Source organism: Centropristis striata, chromosome 5 (genome assembly GCF_030273125.1).
Source record: "Centropristis striata isolate RG_2023a ecotype Rhode Island chromosome 5, C.striata_1.0, whole genome shotgun sequence".
Lineage (NCBI taxonomy): Eukaryota > Metazoa > Chordata > Actinopteri > Perciformes > Serranidae > Centropristis > Centropristis striata.
In genome coordinates, this window is record NC_081521.1 from 18,799,952 (window position 1) to 18,816,316 (window position 16,365).

General features: G+C 40.8%; 2 protein-coding genes across 2 annotated transcripts; one reads left to right on the forward strand and one right to left on the reverse strand.

The window, feature by feature from the left end:
• The first annotated feature begins 2,149 nt into the window (after positions 1–2,149).
• On the forward strand, positions 2,150–9,367 carry LOC131971376 (zinc finger and BTB domain-containing protein 39). Its single transcript, XM_059332800.1, has 4 exons — positions 2,150–2,222; positions 3,933–5,228; positions 5,312–5,671; positions 6,210–9,367. The coding sequence occupies exons 2-4, from the start codon at positions 3,975–3,977 to the stop codon at positions 7,152–7,154; spliced, it is 2,559 nt and encodes an 852-aa protein (XP_059188783.1). The 5' UTR covers positions 2,150–2,222; positions 3,933–3,974; the 3' UTR covers positions 7,155–9,367.
• A 185-nt stretch (positions 9,368–9,552) lies between these two features.
• Positions 9,553–13,793, reverse strand: gpr182 (G protein-coupled receptor 182). Its single transcript, XM_059332804.1, has 2 exons — positions 13,710–13,793; positions 9,553–12,279 (listed from the first exon to the last, which is right to left on the reverse strand). The coding sequence occupies exon 2, from the start codon at positions 12,274–12,276 to the stop codon at positions 11,176–11,178; it is 1,101 nt and encodes a 366-aa protein (XP_059188787.1). The 5' UTR covers positions 12,277–12,279; positions 13,710–13,793; the 3' UTR covers positions 9,553–11,175.
• Between the last annotated feature and the right edge of the window lie 2,572 nt (positions 13,794–16,365).

Sequence of the window (16,365 nt, forward strand, 5' to 3'; positions counted from 1 at the left end):
TATAAATTTGGATTTATTATTGTTCGCCAAAAATACAGTTTATTGTAGAAAGAAACTGTAGAAACAGGCATTATCACGGAAATTTAAATATTCAAAGAGAGTCCTTGACTGGATCATAAGTTACAAAAAAGTAATTCATCTTTTTTTTTTCTACTCCACTAAAATCTGGAGGCAGATATTGTCTTTTTTTTTTTTACTACAGTCATACTGACAGTTTTAGTTACTTTACAAATTAAGATTTTTGCAAACAAAACATGTGAATATGTGGCTAACAACAGATACAATCCAACTGATTTTGATAATTTAGGCCGTTTTACAAAACAAAAAAATTAATTGATTTATGGAGAAAATATTATTATTATTATTATTAATAATAATAATAATAATAATAATACATATTATTATTATTATTATTATTATTATTATTATTATTATTATTATTATTATTGAGAAAATAATAATTATTATTAATATTATACAAAATAAAATAAACTTTTTAATTAGCATTATTATGTCTTTGTGGATTTTGTTTTACATGTTTTAAAGGTACTTTAGCTGAAAATTTCCAATTTATGCTACTTTATACTTATTTTACTCCGCTACACTATGGAAGCAACTGTACTTTTTTACTTCGCTACATTTATTTGACAACATTATTCACTCTTTAATTTATCGTCGAAAGAAACTGTGAAAACCAGCATTATTAAAATAGGATATTAAAATTCTTGAACGGATCATAAGTTACGAAAAAGTAATTTGTGTTTAAATTATATTTCTACTCCACTACAATCTGGAGCCAGAGGTTGAACTTTTTGCCTTACTACAGTCATACTAACAGCTTTAGTTACATTACAAATGAAGATTTTTTTGCAAACAAAACATGTGAATATGTGGCTAACAACAGATACAATCCAACTGATTTTGATAATTTAAGCCTTTTTAAAAACCCAAAAAATAATTGATTAATGGAGAAAATAATAATAAGAATAATAAGAATAATAAGAATAATAATAATTGTTATTATTATTATTATTATTATTATTATTATACAAAATAAAATATTATGATCATTTGTTGTGTTTTATTTCTTTGTCTTTTTGCTCTACCTGTTTTCAAGGTACTTTAGCTGAAAATTTCCAATGTATGCTACTTTATACCTATTTTACTCCACTACATTTTAGAAGCAAATGTACTTTTTTACTTGACTACATGTATTTGACAACATTATTTATTTTACAGATTTAAATTATCAAAACAATATATATGCTTATTATTAAAATAATAATAATAATGAATATCATTTTAATTTTCTCCATTAAGTTTATTATTATTATGGTTATAGAATAATCCATCATGAAAATAATCATTAATTGATAGTTACAATGTGCTTCAAAAATATCCCGCTTTCACAATAATGCATTAGTTATAATAATAAGTTTTAGTTACTTTTACTTTTCTTTAGTTACTAGATTTTTGCAAACTAAACATGTCAATATGTAGCACACAACAATCCAATCCAACTGAACATTAATAAAAACTATTTTGATAATTTAAGCCTTTTTACAATACAAACAATCAATTGATTAATGGAGGGAAAAAGGTATTTTTATTGTTATAAATATTATCATTATTATTATTATTATCATTATTTTCCCATTATTAATATTATGGTTATAGATGAAACCATCACGAAAATGATCATTAATTGATGAGCTCCCAAAAAAATCCTGCTTGTAGAATCATGCATTAGTTAAAATAATAATAATTTAATTATATTATATAGATTTTTTTTACGGTATGAATAATCTTACATGAGTAAAATATCTGAGTACTCCTTCCACCACGGGATATTTGCAGTTTTCCTATGATACAATATATATATACTAACTTGTATTTGTGGTGTGAATACTACTACTACTACTACTACTAATAAAAATAATAATAATAATAATAATAATAATAATAATAATAATAATAATAATAATAATAATAAAGTATCAGATTACTTACACTGAACTGAGTATTTGTACTTTTCTCTGCAGTACATCTGTCGACCTGCAAGGGGCGCCCGCGGTTCACTTTGTTGACATACGCCATCAAAGCGCGCCGGCCGAAGAAGGGTTGTCATTATTTATAAGATTTACAGTCTGTTCCAGCACCAGACTCCCTCTGGAAAACAAAGAGAACACTGTCCGTCACACACACGAACATCTTTTAAATGGGTAAGTCATCGTAATGACACTAATTAGACGAAAATATTAAAACGGGGATGATTTCTGCTCCGAATAAATCTGTGTGATTTAGTGACCAGAGTTGCCTTAACGTGTCTGGGAAAAATTGGCTAAGCTCCGTTAGCTTCTTGTTAAATTAACGGTTTTTAAAATGTAAATTCAGCGAGTAAAATGTGTAAAAACATGCAACAGTTCGTTGGAAACATGAATTTGTTTTAATTAATTGGATGTTGGTGAGATGCTTACAGCCTAATGTGTCCATTCACCACTGTCTGTGATGGTTATTAGTACTTTAAAGTATTTTATTTAAAAAAAGATAACAAATACATATAAATCTGGCGACAGCTGCCTGTTTTTAGAAGTATGTATTTTCTGACTATGTTACTTCAAATTAATCTACTGTAACTATTGAAAAAAGCAACCAAAGAGGCAGAAATATCCATTACATGTTTCCTAACCTAAAATTATGTTTCAGCCCACCTGTAAGTCTGCTTGAAAGTTTTGAATAGTAAAAAGCTGATTTAAGGTCAAATACGATAGAAGATATTAGTCATTACTGATGCATTACAAGGCGAGCAGCTCTCAACAACACAAGGTAATATAAAACATGTATAAACTACTTTTTTTTTTTTTTAAATTCAATCAAGAAAATAGCTCAAATTTCAGTTAAATAAACAAAGGAGGGAGATAACTTTTAAATGTTTTGTCCTTTTGCTCTTTGATGTTTTTTTAGGCTGATGTTGTAAGTGGCATAATGTTGATGTTGAAGGTCTGAGTGAATGACTGCACTCCCATTCTGACTTTGTTTGTGGTCTTTAATGTTATTGATTGAAGCTGAGTCGCTTTTAATTTTAACTCTTTGGCTCCAGAAACATTTCTGTTTGACTCTAGTCACTCAGGGATAGTGTTGCAAAATTGTAATATTATTTTTATGATGTTGTAAACTGAATGTCTTTAGGCTTTGGGATTGTTTTGATAAGGCAAAACAAGCAAATTTGAAACATTTAAATAAAATCATACTGAGCTCAGGAAAACTTTTGCTTAGACAAAGTAACCCACACTAAGCTTAAAATAGTTTGCACTAACCAGATCCTGTTAAAAACATTAAATTCTGCTCCTCAGAGACACTGTGAAGACATGATTGATTCTGCTGAGACCAACGGTCACGTGACCGTGACCTATTCACTGAAAATCTGTTTACACAGAGCAGAGAGGAGAGGACAGGAGAGGCTGTTTACACAGAGCAGAGAGGAGAGGACAAGAGAGGCTGTTTACACAGAGAAGAGGGGAGAGGATAGGCTGTTTACACAGAGCAGAGAGGAGAGGACAGGAAAGGTTGTAAAAATGTAAATAGTTCAATGTATAGAATGTGGGGAATTATTCTTTTCTGAATATTAATGACGTTCGTGGGAACTTGGGAAAGTGTTGTATACATCGATTCCATTTTTTCCAATTTGTTTTTTAAATCTTGCGTCTTTTTTTTAATGATTAACAATATTTATATCTTATATATTGCAGTGAAATACAAGGCCACAGTGAGTAAAATGTAAAAAAGAGCCCTGAAACGGTTTGTTGGTGTTCAGAGGGTTAAAAATGAAAAGCAGCCTTTGTGAGTGAATACTTCCAAATATGAAGGAAGTGAATTTTCCTGAAAATCAGAAAGACTGTTAAAATATCAAACTCTCTCCTGCTCTCCATCAGTTGGACTGTAGTGCACCAGGAGCTGCAGCAGCAGCAGCAGGGATGAGGATCCGGCTACAGGGTCACGGCCACGCTGCCAGCCTTCTCGCCGAGCTCAACCGCTGCCGCCAATCACGCCAGTACTGTGATGTGTTCCTGCAAGTTGGCAACCGCACGTTCGCAGCGCACCGTGCGATGCTGGCCTGCGCAGGGACGTATTTCCGTAACCTCTTCGCCCGGGCCGCAGCCTCGTCCACCGCTGCCTTCTCCCTGGAGTTCATCTCCCCGGCCAACTTCGAGAAGGTGCTGACGTTCGTCTATACGGGGGAGATCCTGATCGACCTCATAGATGTCGGGGTGTTGTACGAGCTGGCGGAGAGGCTGGGCGTCAGTGAGCTTGTGAGGGCTTGCCACGCCACCTTCCCTGACCTGCAGGCATCTGTGTCTGCAAACTGTAAGGCGGGCAGCCCCGGAGAGCTCACGCTGGACTCCAGCATGGTGGCTGCTGCTGCTGCTGCTGCTGCATCCACGGTGGCAGCTGTTGGTGCAGCTTCTGTCTCAGCATCGTCTGTGTGTTCCTCTGCCGCCTCCTGCTCGTCTCTGTCTTCGTCCGCTGCCCCAACCCCTGCAGCTGCTCCCTCGCCTCTCTTCCAAGCCAGGACGGCGAGGATCAGCCGGGAAGCTCACACTGAGGTCCTGCCTCTGGACCTAAAGGCAGAAGACATGCAGTCTCACATCGGATACGGACAGATGGCGGCAGATCATCAGCTTCCAGGACGACACGATCTTCTAACCAGCAGCCATTCCAGTCAGAGTGACAGCGTGCCGCCTCCGGTGCTCCAGCTGAAGACTGAGCAGGGTTTGGAGGAGGAGGCCGAAGGCAGCTGTGAGGACGGAGACGCAGGTGGACGGATGGTTTCTGAGAGCGCAGGGAGCTCTCTGCCTCCTGCTGCGCCTCCTGACTCCTGCTCCTTCCCCGACTCCTCGGCTCAGCTCGGAGCTGAGGCCTGCGATCCATCGTCTTCCTCGGGGGAGCCTCTGGGCAGCCTGCAGGTGGGGTCGGTGGAGGGCGGCGTGGTGGACCTGCAGAGGGACGGCAGGCTGGTGTTTGTAGAGGTGGGGGACGGAGAGAATGAGGAGACTCTGAAAGAGAATGGAGCAATGGAGGGGACAGAGGACGAGCAGTGGAGGCAGCTGGCAGGGGAGATCATCGAACTGAGCGACGATGAGAACTTCATGGAGGAAGGAGACGAGGAGGAGGACGAAGACGACCTGGTGTACGTGGAGAACGGGGAGGGAGGACACTCAAGCAGCCAGGTAATGTTTGTATTTAACAGCACTGAAACATTTCAGGTCAACATGAGTCCACACAGCTGAACTCATGCTCTTCTCTCCTCCAGGTGACGGGGACTGTGCTGTCCTGTAAAGCGTGTGCGGCGCCTCTCCCAGCAGACCCGGCGGCCCTCAGGAGACACGCTGAGAGCCACCTGACGGAGCTGGGGCTCTGCAGAGTATGTGGGTCCTCGTTCCCGGACCGCGGTGCCGGTGTTGCACACTCGCTCTCCCATGTCGGGGTGCAGCTCTTCACCTGCGACATGTGCCACCTGCAGTTCTGCAGCCAAAACAAGCTGCTGCGCCACCACCGCCACACGGCCTCCAGCTACACCATCCCGCAGGCAGCGTTGACCAACGGCAGCCAGGGGAACAGCACCGAGCTGCAGTGTGCAGTGTGCACCAAGACCCTCAGCAAGGACTTCCAGGTTAGTGGTTAATGTAAAATGTAAAAAAGGTCTGCATGTTTCCAGCTGCACAAAACATCACTAGAAAGGATCATTTCAGGTCAGTTTTTATACACACACATTAACAATAATTAGTGTCAAGATGTTTTGGTCATAAATCTCTAATAGAAGGACATGGGTTCAGAACATTAATATTTGGCTTTCTGAAGTCCATTTCCAGCTCAGCTATGTCTGATAAGTTTAAGCAATTTTTGTGTTGCTAATACACGCATTAGGTGAATGGATAAAAACGGTCAAAAAAAATCATATTGTGAATCATATTGCAATTAAAATTTCAGTCTGAATAATCGCAATTAGATACTTTTTAGGATTCTGCATCTCTAATTCAGGAGAAATAAGATTATAATATAAGAACCAAATAAGCAAATAAAGTGTCTGTTGTTTGTGAAGTTAGTGCCAGAAAAGAGACTATCTAGTAGTAACATGCAGAGAAAATAAGAGCATGGAGTTACTCTTTAACCACCTGCTGCTCTCATGTTTATTTTCTGTCTTCCTCCAGACGGTCAAAGACCACCTGCTGAGCCACGTGTGTCCTCAGAGCCTGAGCTGCGGCGTGTGTCACCTCCCACAGCTCTCGCTGTGCTCCCTGCTGTGGCACGCCCTCGCCCACCTCTCGCTGCCCGTCTTCACCTGCCCGCACTGCGCCTGCTGCTTCGTCGAGCGCTCCCAGCTGGACAGACATATGACGGGACACGCGGAGGAGGCCGCGGCCAAGGAGCGGGAGCGGGCGGCGCTGCGGGCGTACAGAGCCGGGGCGGATGGAGGCGGGGTGGGGGGAGCGGAGGAGCTGCATTGCTTCCTGTGCCCGCAGACTTTCCGCTCGGCCTCGGCCTTCCAGTACCACCTCAGCCTGCACACCACAGAGTCCCTGGGGGGCGGGGGCGGGGGTGGGGGTCAGGGCTGGCTGGGCAAACGTAAAGCGGAGCAGTCTCTGGAGGGCCCGCAGTCTGCAGGGCTCGTTAAAATGAGCAACCTGGGTCTGGGGCTGGGAATGAGTTTCAGCATGTCAGACAAGTTCTTCCAGGGCTCGGCCCACGGCCTGCCCCCCGGGGTCCTCGCCAACGGGAGCTCGGGGCAGGACGGGGGAGTGGGTGCAGCGGGCGTGCGGGGGAAGTGGTACAGGTGTCGCTACTGCGGGAAACGCTTCGCCCACTCGGGGGAGTTCACCTACCACCTCCGCATCCACACCGGGGAGAAACCGTACCAGTGCAAAGTGTGTCTGCGCTTCTTCAGAGGCCGCTCCACCATGATCTGCCACCTGAAGACGCATGCCGGCGCGCTCATGTACCGCTGCACCGTCTGCGGCCTTTTCTTCTCCACGCTGAAGCTGGTGTCGTCGCACATGGAGCTCCACAAGGACCACCTGCCCCCGGACTTCAACATCGAGCAGACCTTCATGTACAATGATCACTCTAAAGAGCCGCTGCCGGCGGTGGACACCTGATGCGTCTCTGTCCCTGTCCCCTCTGTCTGTCCGACACGTCCTCTATGTCTGGTTGTCGTGGACCACATTCTGCATATAATAGAATAGGGCTGAAACTTATGATTATTTTCATTGACGATTCGTTTTTTTGATGACTTGATTAAACATCTAGTGTCAAAGATGTCTAGGGCTGTACCGAAGAGCTGGAAAAATAATTCATAACATTCTAAATCAAGAAAGGTTTTCATGTCTGTTCATTCTTAAAGCCAGTATTTGAAGATGATGTTCAGGATTATTTCTTAGTTTTATACTTTTTTTAGAATACGTTTCCGGTGGTGGCTTCCTATCGATGTTTCTCGTGTGGTCCGAACATTTCCAATAACTGCAGAGCGTTTTAAGTTCCAAGAGGAAACAATCCAACAGCACCTTAAATTACATTTATACATTAACCCCAACAAGCTGTTTCAGGGCGTGTTTTGCTCTTTTTACTTTTTCCTCACTGTGGCCTTGTATTTGACTGCAATGTATAAAATATATATAAATCTATAAGTCCTGCAGCACCATGGAATCAGTTCAATCATGGCTAGAAGTGGGAACAACTCAAACATGTCTTTGTGCAGAATAACACAGTTACAATGACAGAAATCATAAAAGAAAAACAAAGTTGAATTTCTTTGATAGATTTCCCACGTGGCCACAAGTATCATGAATATTGGACTAAAAAAATCTGGTCTCCACATGCTACACATAATGAACAATTTGCATGTTTCCAGCCTCTCCTCTGTATTTCTAACAGAAACTTTAATTTCCCATCACAGAGAGTTCAAATTTTGATGATAATGCCTGTTTTTACAGTTTCTTTTTACGACAAACTGTGTATTTTTGCCTATCACTTAAAGAAAACATTTGTTTCATGGGGCTCAGAGGGTTCGGTTAATACTATCTAGCAAACAAAATAGTGAAATATTTAACAACAGCAGCTCTGAATGTAGTAGAAAGACTTTCGGTACAGCCCTAAAAATGTGGAAACATTTAAAAAAAGGTTGGCACAAGGTAACACCTTCAAATAGCTTTTTTTTTGTGGCATTAGAGTCAAAAACTTAATCGGTTTATGATGTTATAGAAGTTTTACAAGCTGCAACAAGAAATGAACTAAACAGCAGGTTTCTTTTCTGTTCGACTAACTGATTATTCTCGTTTAACTCTGTATTAGTCTTAGACTTTTAGAAGTGAACATTATAGATGCTGTTCACTGAGGTTTGCTCTCTGTGAACTCAGATAAAAGCAGCCACGTGGTGGCAGTGTGTCCTGTTCTGTGGGTGAAAGAAAGGAAGCTGATGGTTGTTGTGCAGCTCTGCTTGTGTTCAGTCTGTATCTCTACAACTTTAAACATGAGGAGAGGGTTTCTTTGTCAGTGGTTGATATTTAAACACTGTTATTAAATTAAAGTAGCACTTCGTTGTAGCATAGAAATTATTTTCCTATATTTGCAGTCACTATTTTCACACTTTTTTATGTCTTTTAGAGTTTAATTTTTCACTCCATAGATCAAAAACAAGACCAGCCACATGAAAGATTTTATTTCTCATTAAGAGGTAAAATAAACATCTTATGTTTTGATGTTAAAAAGTTTATGAATGCTGTCAGAATCTGCCACATGATGTATTCACTTGTTTGTGAAGTATGTAGAAATATTTAAGTGCCCATCACATTTCTGTGTGAAATTTGTGTCTTACCTCATATTTATGACGATATTTATTATTTTTATGCCTTTATACATTATCTGTTTCTAAAGCTATCTTTGAATGTCTGCCTTTTTAAAAAAAATGTTTTTTTGAAAAGAATAAAATAAATGCCTCCAGGAAGACTGTTATCACCCCGAGATGAATCTGTTTACGACGACCTTTTAAAGTCCACCCGTCATCAGAATTTCAGTGATGAACTTGCAGAAATCTGGGTAGACTTGTGAACCTCCTGCTTCCAGGGGCTGGTGACCTTTGCCCCTTTTTTTAAAGCCCGGTCTCTTCCTGCTATTGTGCCATCTGTGGACTGACCACCCCCCCACCCACCCCCCTTTCCTTTTTCTGCTTTCTTATCATCTAAACTGTTGAACGCGACACATTCCAGATGAAGACAGAAATGGAAGTAAATGTAATAAAGCCTGCGAAGAGAGAGATAGCTGAGTGCAAGAGCAGCAAAGTGTCTCAGTAAAATAAACACATTAAGCCTCAAAACATCCACGTTGTCCTCGAGCTTGTTCATTCACTCTGCTTACCAAGGTCATGGAAAACCTGGAAAACTCATAGAATAACAACCCAGATTTTTTTTTTAAAAGTGATACGTTGTCTAAAACCTAAATAAAACAGAAACCTGTATTTCATGTTCAAACTAATACACTTTTGTTTTTTGTAAATCTAAACTCTGACATCTGAATTTGATTTGATCGTTTTTGGAATCAGGGCTGCAGTTTATTCCTTGAACGTTTAGTAAAAACCATGGCATTTAATTGTGTGTGTAATAAAATTGATTGAAACCTGTTTCTTTTAAAAGATTGCCCAAAAGCCAACCCACATCATTTATTGTAGAAAAAACTGTAAAAACAGGCATTATCGTCTGCATTTGAACTTTCCGACAGTCCTTGAACAGGTTAGGAATTGACCAAAACGAAGCTTAAAATGTTGATATTTGTGTCAGAATCTCTTTATTCTACATGTGTCATTTAAAATAAAGTGTTTTCACTAACCAGATCCTGTTAAAAACATTAAATTCTGCTCCTCAGAGACACTTTGAAGACATGATTGATTCTGCTGAGACCAACGGTCACGTGACAAATATTCACTGAAAATCTGTTTACACAGAGCAGAGAGGAGAGGACAGGACAGGAGAGGCTGTTTACACAGAGCAGAGAAGAGAGGACAGGAGAGGCTGGAAACATGACAATACAGTGTATCGTACAATATGTGGAGACACAATTTTTTTTTCCAATAACATGACACTTGGAAAAGTGTTGTAGCCTATATATAAATTCCAATTTGAAAAAAATAATAACTTAGAGAAATTCAACTCTGATTTCTTTCATTCTAACTGTAATTCTGCACAAAGACATGTCTGAGTTGTTCCCACTTCTAGCCATGATTGTGTTGATTCCATAGAGCTGCAGGACTTATATAGATTTTATATATTGCAGTGAAATACAAGGACAGAGAGAGTAAAATCCAAGAGCTAAAAAAAAAAAAAACGCCCTGAAACGGTTCGTTGGGGTGCAGAGGGTTAATCTCCAGTGGACAACTGTCATGTAATATAACCACAAATTACTATTTTCTGCAGTTGTTGACGTCACTTAACGTACCTCTACTAAGTTATGCGTTTACTATCACTCACATTTCTTAACTCATTCCCCGACATTCTGTCCCTCTCTTCATTTTTTTTAATTTAATGAGAATAAATTAAAATGTTTTCTTTTTTATCAGTCTGAGCTTTAGTCTGCATGCCTTTTTTGCTGCATTGTTTGCCAGACTTGAGTCCACTCTGTAATGTAAAGTCATGGAAGAATTTTCAAATCCAGTCCATAAAAATGTGAGATAACAAAGTACATACTCTGCAGCTTAAACTGATCCAGGTTTGATTGAGTTTCATTGTATTTATTACGACTACAGGAACAGATAAATAATCATGAAGTGAATTATGATTTACCTGTTAGATCTGCAATTAAAACAAAAAACAGTTTTCACATTTGCAAGATGTTTATAAGGATTCTGCTTTTATCTAGCACTGGACGGACTGACAGCAGGTTTGTTTACACACATTCCTGGTGTGGCGCTTATTCTTTGTCTGTGCCAGGAGATTTTAGAGGTTGCCATGAGTTCCTGTGGGAGTTGAGCAGCTTTGAAGGGGCAAAAATAAAAAAAAACATTTTCCCTCTTCCTCTATTTAAAACTTTGATCAGATACAAAAAAAAAGGACAACAGGAAGCAGACTATGAGAGGAAGGTGTCTGTCAGTCCATCTTGAGTCTTTCTTAGAAAAACGTCTTCTCTTCTCTTTTATGATCCTACATCAGACTGGCTGGTGCTGGCATTACTGAACTTGCGCTGCTTCTCCAGGTCGCCCCCGCCGCCATTGGTGGCGTTGGGCTCGATCGCCGCTCCCAGCTGGCCCCCAGCTCCCTCTCTAGGGATGAAGTCCACCACGGTGTTGATCAGGTTGTTGCGGAAGCTCTTGCTGAGGAAGTTGTAGAGGATGGGGTTGGCGACACAGTGGAACAGTGACAGGCTCTGCACCACACTGAACGAGAAGTAGAGGACTTCCACGGCGTTGCAGCTGAGGATGAAGGGGTTGAGGTCGTCGATCATCAGCATGAACATGACAAAGTGATACGGCAGCCAGCACAAGATAAACACCAGGGAGTACACGTGCACCAGCCACACGTCCCGCTGGCTCTGTACGTCAGGGGCCGTTCGGACGGCGCGAGCGATCAGCACGTTGCAGGTGATGATGACGGTGGCAGGCCCGAGGAACTGGAAGATCAAGCAAAGGAACGCCACGGACACAAACCACTCCATGTAGGCGTACTCAGGCATCATGTAGCAGCCCGGCTCGTCCCACTCCAGAAGATCCACATGGATGTTCTCCATCAGAGCCAAGAAGAAGGAGAGCACCCACAGGCCTCCGCAGAGCACCCATCGGCGCTGGCCCACCACGGGGAACAAGGCCGGGAACGAGGGTCGGGTCAGGGACAGGTAGCGCTCCAGGGTCATAAACGCCAGGAAGAAGGAGCTGCTGTAGAAGTTGACCACGTAGATGAGGTTGGTGACCTTGCAGAGGAAGCGCCCCCACAGCCAGACCTTGTCCATGGTCACCTCCATCATGAAGAACGGCAAGATCACGATCACCATCAGGTCCGACAGGCTCACGTTGATGATGCAGAAAAGAACGCCATTGGCCGAGTGGCGTCGGCGCCAGTTGACCCAGACAACCAGCACGTTCTCCAGCAGGCCCACCACGAAGATGAAAAGGTAGATGAGGAAGAGGCCGATGCGGCGGTAGTCTCCGGCCGCGTTTAGCTCTATGGTGCAATCGTGGATGAACCATGGCGTGCCGTTTAAGTAGTCCAACGAGTGGTTGTTGTGCTCGTGAGCGCTCATAGTCTGGAGAGAAAAGCAGAGGAAAAACTGTTTTATATCTGGACAGAGTTCAGATTTAAACTTTGGATTAATCTGATTATGTTTTCAGACGTTACATAACAGAAGCACAGGAGTAGGAGGAGGAGGAAAATGTTAATGAAATGATTTTGAGAGGTGGATACTAAAACCAAAACAGATTATTAGAAAGTTTCCCAAGCAACAATACACAGTTAATACATTTCTGACTTTGTTTAGCAGAATTTGATGGTTGTTGAACTGTTGAAGTGAAACCTGTGATCAGACATTCCAGTTGCTGAAAAAAAGTGATACTACTGATACATTTATTTGCTGCATTTTTGTCTGGTGAAAAATCATGATGTTAACAGAGGGGTAGGCTCGCTAATCAATCCAGGACTTGAAACCAGTTGACTGGTGTTTCTGTCCAGTTGTTAGAAGTTAAATCCATTTTTTAAAGTTTTTTAAGCCTAACTGTAACTTAATATTTTTGTTGACTAACCTTAACCGGAGTGTTTTTTAAAGAATAGTCCTAAAGTCGGTCACAGACCGGATTGCAGCAGCTACATTTAACATCTCTGTAACATTAAATGCCAGCATTTCAACTAGCAACTGGGTTCAGAAGAGTCAGGCTCTGGACCGCTGGTTGTGTGCTCCAACAGTTAACATCCCTATAATACTGTTCTCAGAACAGTATTCTTTTGAGTCTAAAAGTATTATCATAAATTATATTCTTCTTCAATATCCGAGTTGGTAAAGTGTCTACTTTTAAAAAATGGTCAGCACAAGTATCAGGTAACATCGTCAAACTGCTTGTTTTGTGCCACTAACAAAAAAACAAAAACAAAATATTCATTTTGAAGTTATAATAAAAAATGAAAAAAGCAAAAAATCATCACGATTGAGAAGTCGGAACAAAAAAAAACGTGACATTGCTCAATAAATGACTTGTCAACAGATTAATTTGCCGTTGCTCGAATCAATTGTGTCTCTTTAAACATTTTTTTTAACAAAGATATACTTGCTTGTTTATAGCATATTTTTGTCATTAAAGAGCACTGCACTGATTCAGCAGTCCAATAATAATGGACTCACAATTTTTTGCCACCAACAGGCCAATAAAACCCCCAAAACAAAGCAATTCATTATCCATAGATTAGACTCTTAACCGCAGTTTGGTCGCTGATTTTGTTGTGCTACGCTCGTAACCTCTGGTAAACTAATTTTCTTTTTAACTCCACACACCCCTACTTTGTTTTCCAACTTGTAATTTTCTATTCCACCTGATGCTGATTCAAGTGAGCATGAGTCACTTCATTAGAAGCCGAAAGGTTATACAACCTTTTCCCCACATATGAAGTACTTCCAAAACAAAAAAAGAAATTGAAGATGTAAACAGATTGTTACATCTGTGCATACAGAACTGGAGTTGAGCATACCTCGCTGTGACGCTGAGTGTGGTGGAGATGAAGAGGGCCGGTCCCTCCTGAGGCCTCGCTGCTGTTCTGTGTGAAGCCTGCAGACACCAGATGAATCCTTCCAGCTCTGATGTTTAGGGCTATCTGAGCAATCAAGCAGCCTGGAGTTTCTACCCTCCCATTTCTCGTTACCACACACACACACACACACACACACACACACACACACACACACACACACACACACACACACACACAGATCTAACAGGACATCCTCAGTCAATAGTGGGGAGTGGTGTAGTCCAGGGACGCTCACACAGCAAAAGGGAATGCGAGTTAAAATGACGACGATATGACATAAATCATAAAAAAAAAAAAAAAAAACACAAGTTGAATTTCCCTGATAATTTTTTGGGGAATAAAATGGAATTTATATAACCAATACTTTTCCAAGAGCCCACAAGTGTCATGCTATACATATTGAACTATTTGCACGTTTCCAGCCTCTCCTGTCCTCTCCTCTCTGCTCTGTGTAAACAAATTTTCAGTGAATATTTGTCACGTGACCGTCTCTGTCTCTGAGGAGCAGAATTTAATGTTTTTAACAGGATTTAGTTATTCTAAACACTTTATTTTTGGCAACAATTTGAATGAGACATGTAGTATAAGGTGATTTTAAATGAAATAAACCATTTGGAATAACAAAATCCTGTTACAAACAATAAAAGCAACTTTCTCTGCAGAATTGTCAACCATTAATTTAGACTTACCCATCTGAAGGGACATGCGATTGTCTCCCGTCACGGGACATCATTTCTAAAGCCTGAAAACAGAGGCAAAAGCAGATGCAGAGGTCTAGATTTCTCTCAGACCACTCGAAATTACGATGAATCGAATTTTTTTGCCCAACAAAGCCTAAAAAATAATGCCAACCCAAACTCTTATAGTTTCACAACTTCTCAAGTTAATGTTGTGACCCTTTGGGGTTAAATAATTACAGAATCTGTTTTCTAATGCTTTAACACCAAAATGGTGAGTTTCCTCAGCACATTAACTCGCATCATATGTGTATATGGCAGGTAGGAACTATGCAGAACAGTAAAAAGAGGCACCACATAGCACAGAACAATGCCAGGAAGCCCCCCAAATCCTTCTGTGCATTGGGGTGACGGGCAGAGTATAGAGGAGCTGGGAAGCCCGGGGCACATCACTGAGGAAGAGGGCTCTTTAACCCAGACGTACACACAGACACATCCTCATTATCAATCAATCAATCAATCAATCAATTATTATTTTAGCACTGTAACAGACACATGTATGTCAGCTCCTAGGTAAGTTAAGCTGCTAGCCACCAAATATGAGCTAACTAACGATTGTTTAACAATGTTAGTTGAGATAACCCAAACCGGATTTACCAGCTATGGTTCCTGTCAACTAGTATTATTAGGGCCACGGAGCAATGGTGTTATATTGTTATACTGTGGATTTTTTCTTCTTCCTCTTCCGGACACAATTTCGTCCCACTACTCATATATATCAAAACGTGCGGTTTGATCGGGATCGGTGTGCTATTACTTTTCTCTATGGAATGCAAATTTTTCACGACATAAGTCGCAAAAAACTGCGCAAAATTTTGCATTGAAGTGAATGGGACGGCCGAAAAAAAATGAGCAAAAAAGAGCAATAATTGGAGATTTTCAAACATCTACTCCTCCGGCATAATTTCACCTAGAGACTCCATTTAAACTTTAAACAGTAGACACAAGTCTTGTATATTGGTGTATTAATCCACGTTTCGATAGATCATACAGTTTTTTATCAATCCCTGTTCGAAGAACATGATAATTTTTGGAGAAATTCTGAGATTATAATGGGTGTGTATTACATGGAATGTTCGTGTCAGAGTTTGTGACATCATCGCTGAGTATAGAGGGAGAGAAAAAATTGTCAAAAAATAAATTTGAAAACTGCGCTCCAGGCCGCAAATTCCACTCTACAGAAATAATTTATACAGAGAAACGTAGGAAAATTTGTCTTCTCACTCACAATCCTCTGGTAAAGTTGTCAGAGTTATAGTTTGGGCGTACGACGCACAGATGCGCCACCAACACGCACCAACAGTCCCATTGACTCCCATATTAAAAACACAGGAAGATTTCTGTATAAAAGTATATTTAACAGTTTTTTTAGATCGCTCTAACAAAGCTATTTTTTCATTTTTCAGAAAAAAAAGACATGTAGACGTTCAGGAAGAACTGCTCAAAGTGAAGTTGGATCAATGATAGGTATTATGGTTTTGCCAAAAATGCTTTCTGTTCGAGGCCAGAAATTCCAGTCTGTCCACCTCTGGCTGCTGTCACTGTGGTGGAAGATTCCACAGCCGTTAATTTCCGTTGATTGCTCTGCTCTGATTGGTCGACCCCAAAGCCTTTCCTCCTTTCATCCTTTCATCCATCTCTCACAGAAAGAGAGAATCACACACACACACACATACACACACAGAGACAGACAGACAGACAGACACACGCACACACAGGTAACTTTATGTGATTACAGTTACAGATACACACACACACACACACACACACAGGTAACTTTATGTGATTTTAGTTACACACACACGTGTGCATAAGCGTGCGCACTCCTCCAGATACACGTTTCACACAAACACATTTTG

Bases quoted from the DNA above. Each gene is read 5' to 3' on its own strand.
- LOC131971376 (XM_059332800.1), top strand. From the start codon at position 3,975: ATGAGGATCCGGCTACAGGGTCACGGCCACGCTGCCAGCCTTCTCGCC. The intron at 5,229-5,311 runs GTAATGTTTGTA...TCTCTCCTCCAG, and splicing joins GAGGACACTCAAGCAGCCAG to GTGACGGGGACTGTGCTGTC. The intron at 5,672-6,209 runs GTTAGTGGTTAA...GTCTTCCTCCAG, and splicing joins CCCTCAGCAAGGACTTCCAG to ACGGTCAAAGACCACCTGCT.
- gpr182 (XM_059332804.1), bottom strand. From the start codon at position 12,276: ATGAGCGCTCACGAGCACAACAACCACTCGTTGGACTACTTAAACGGC.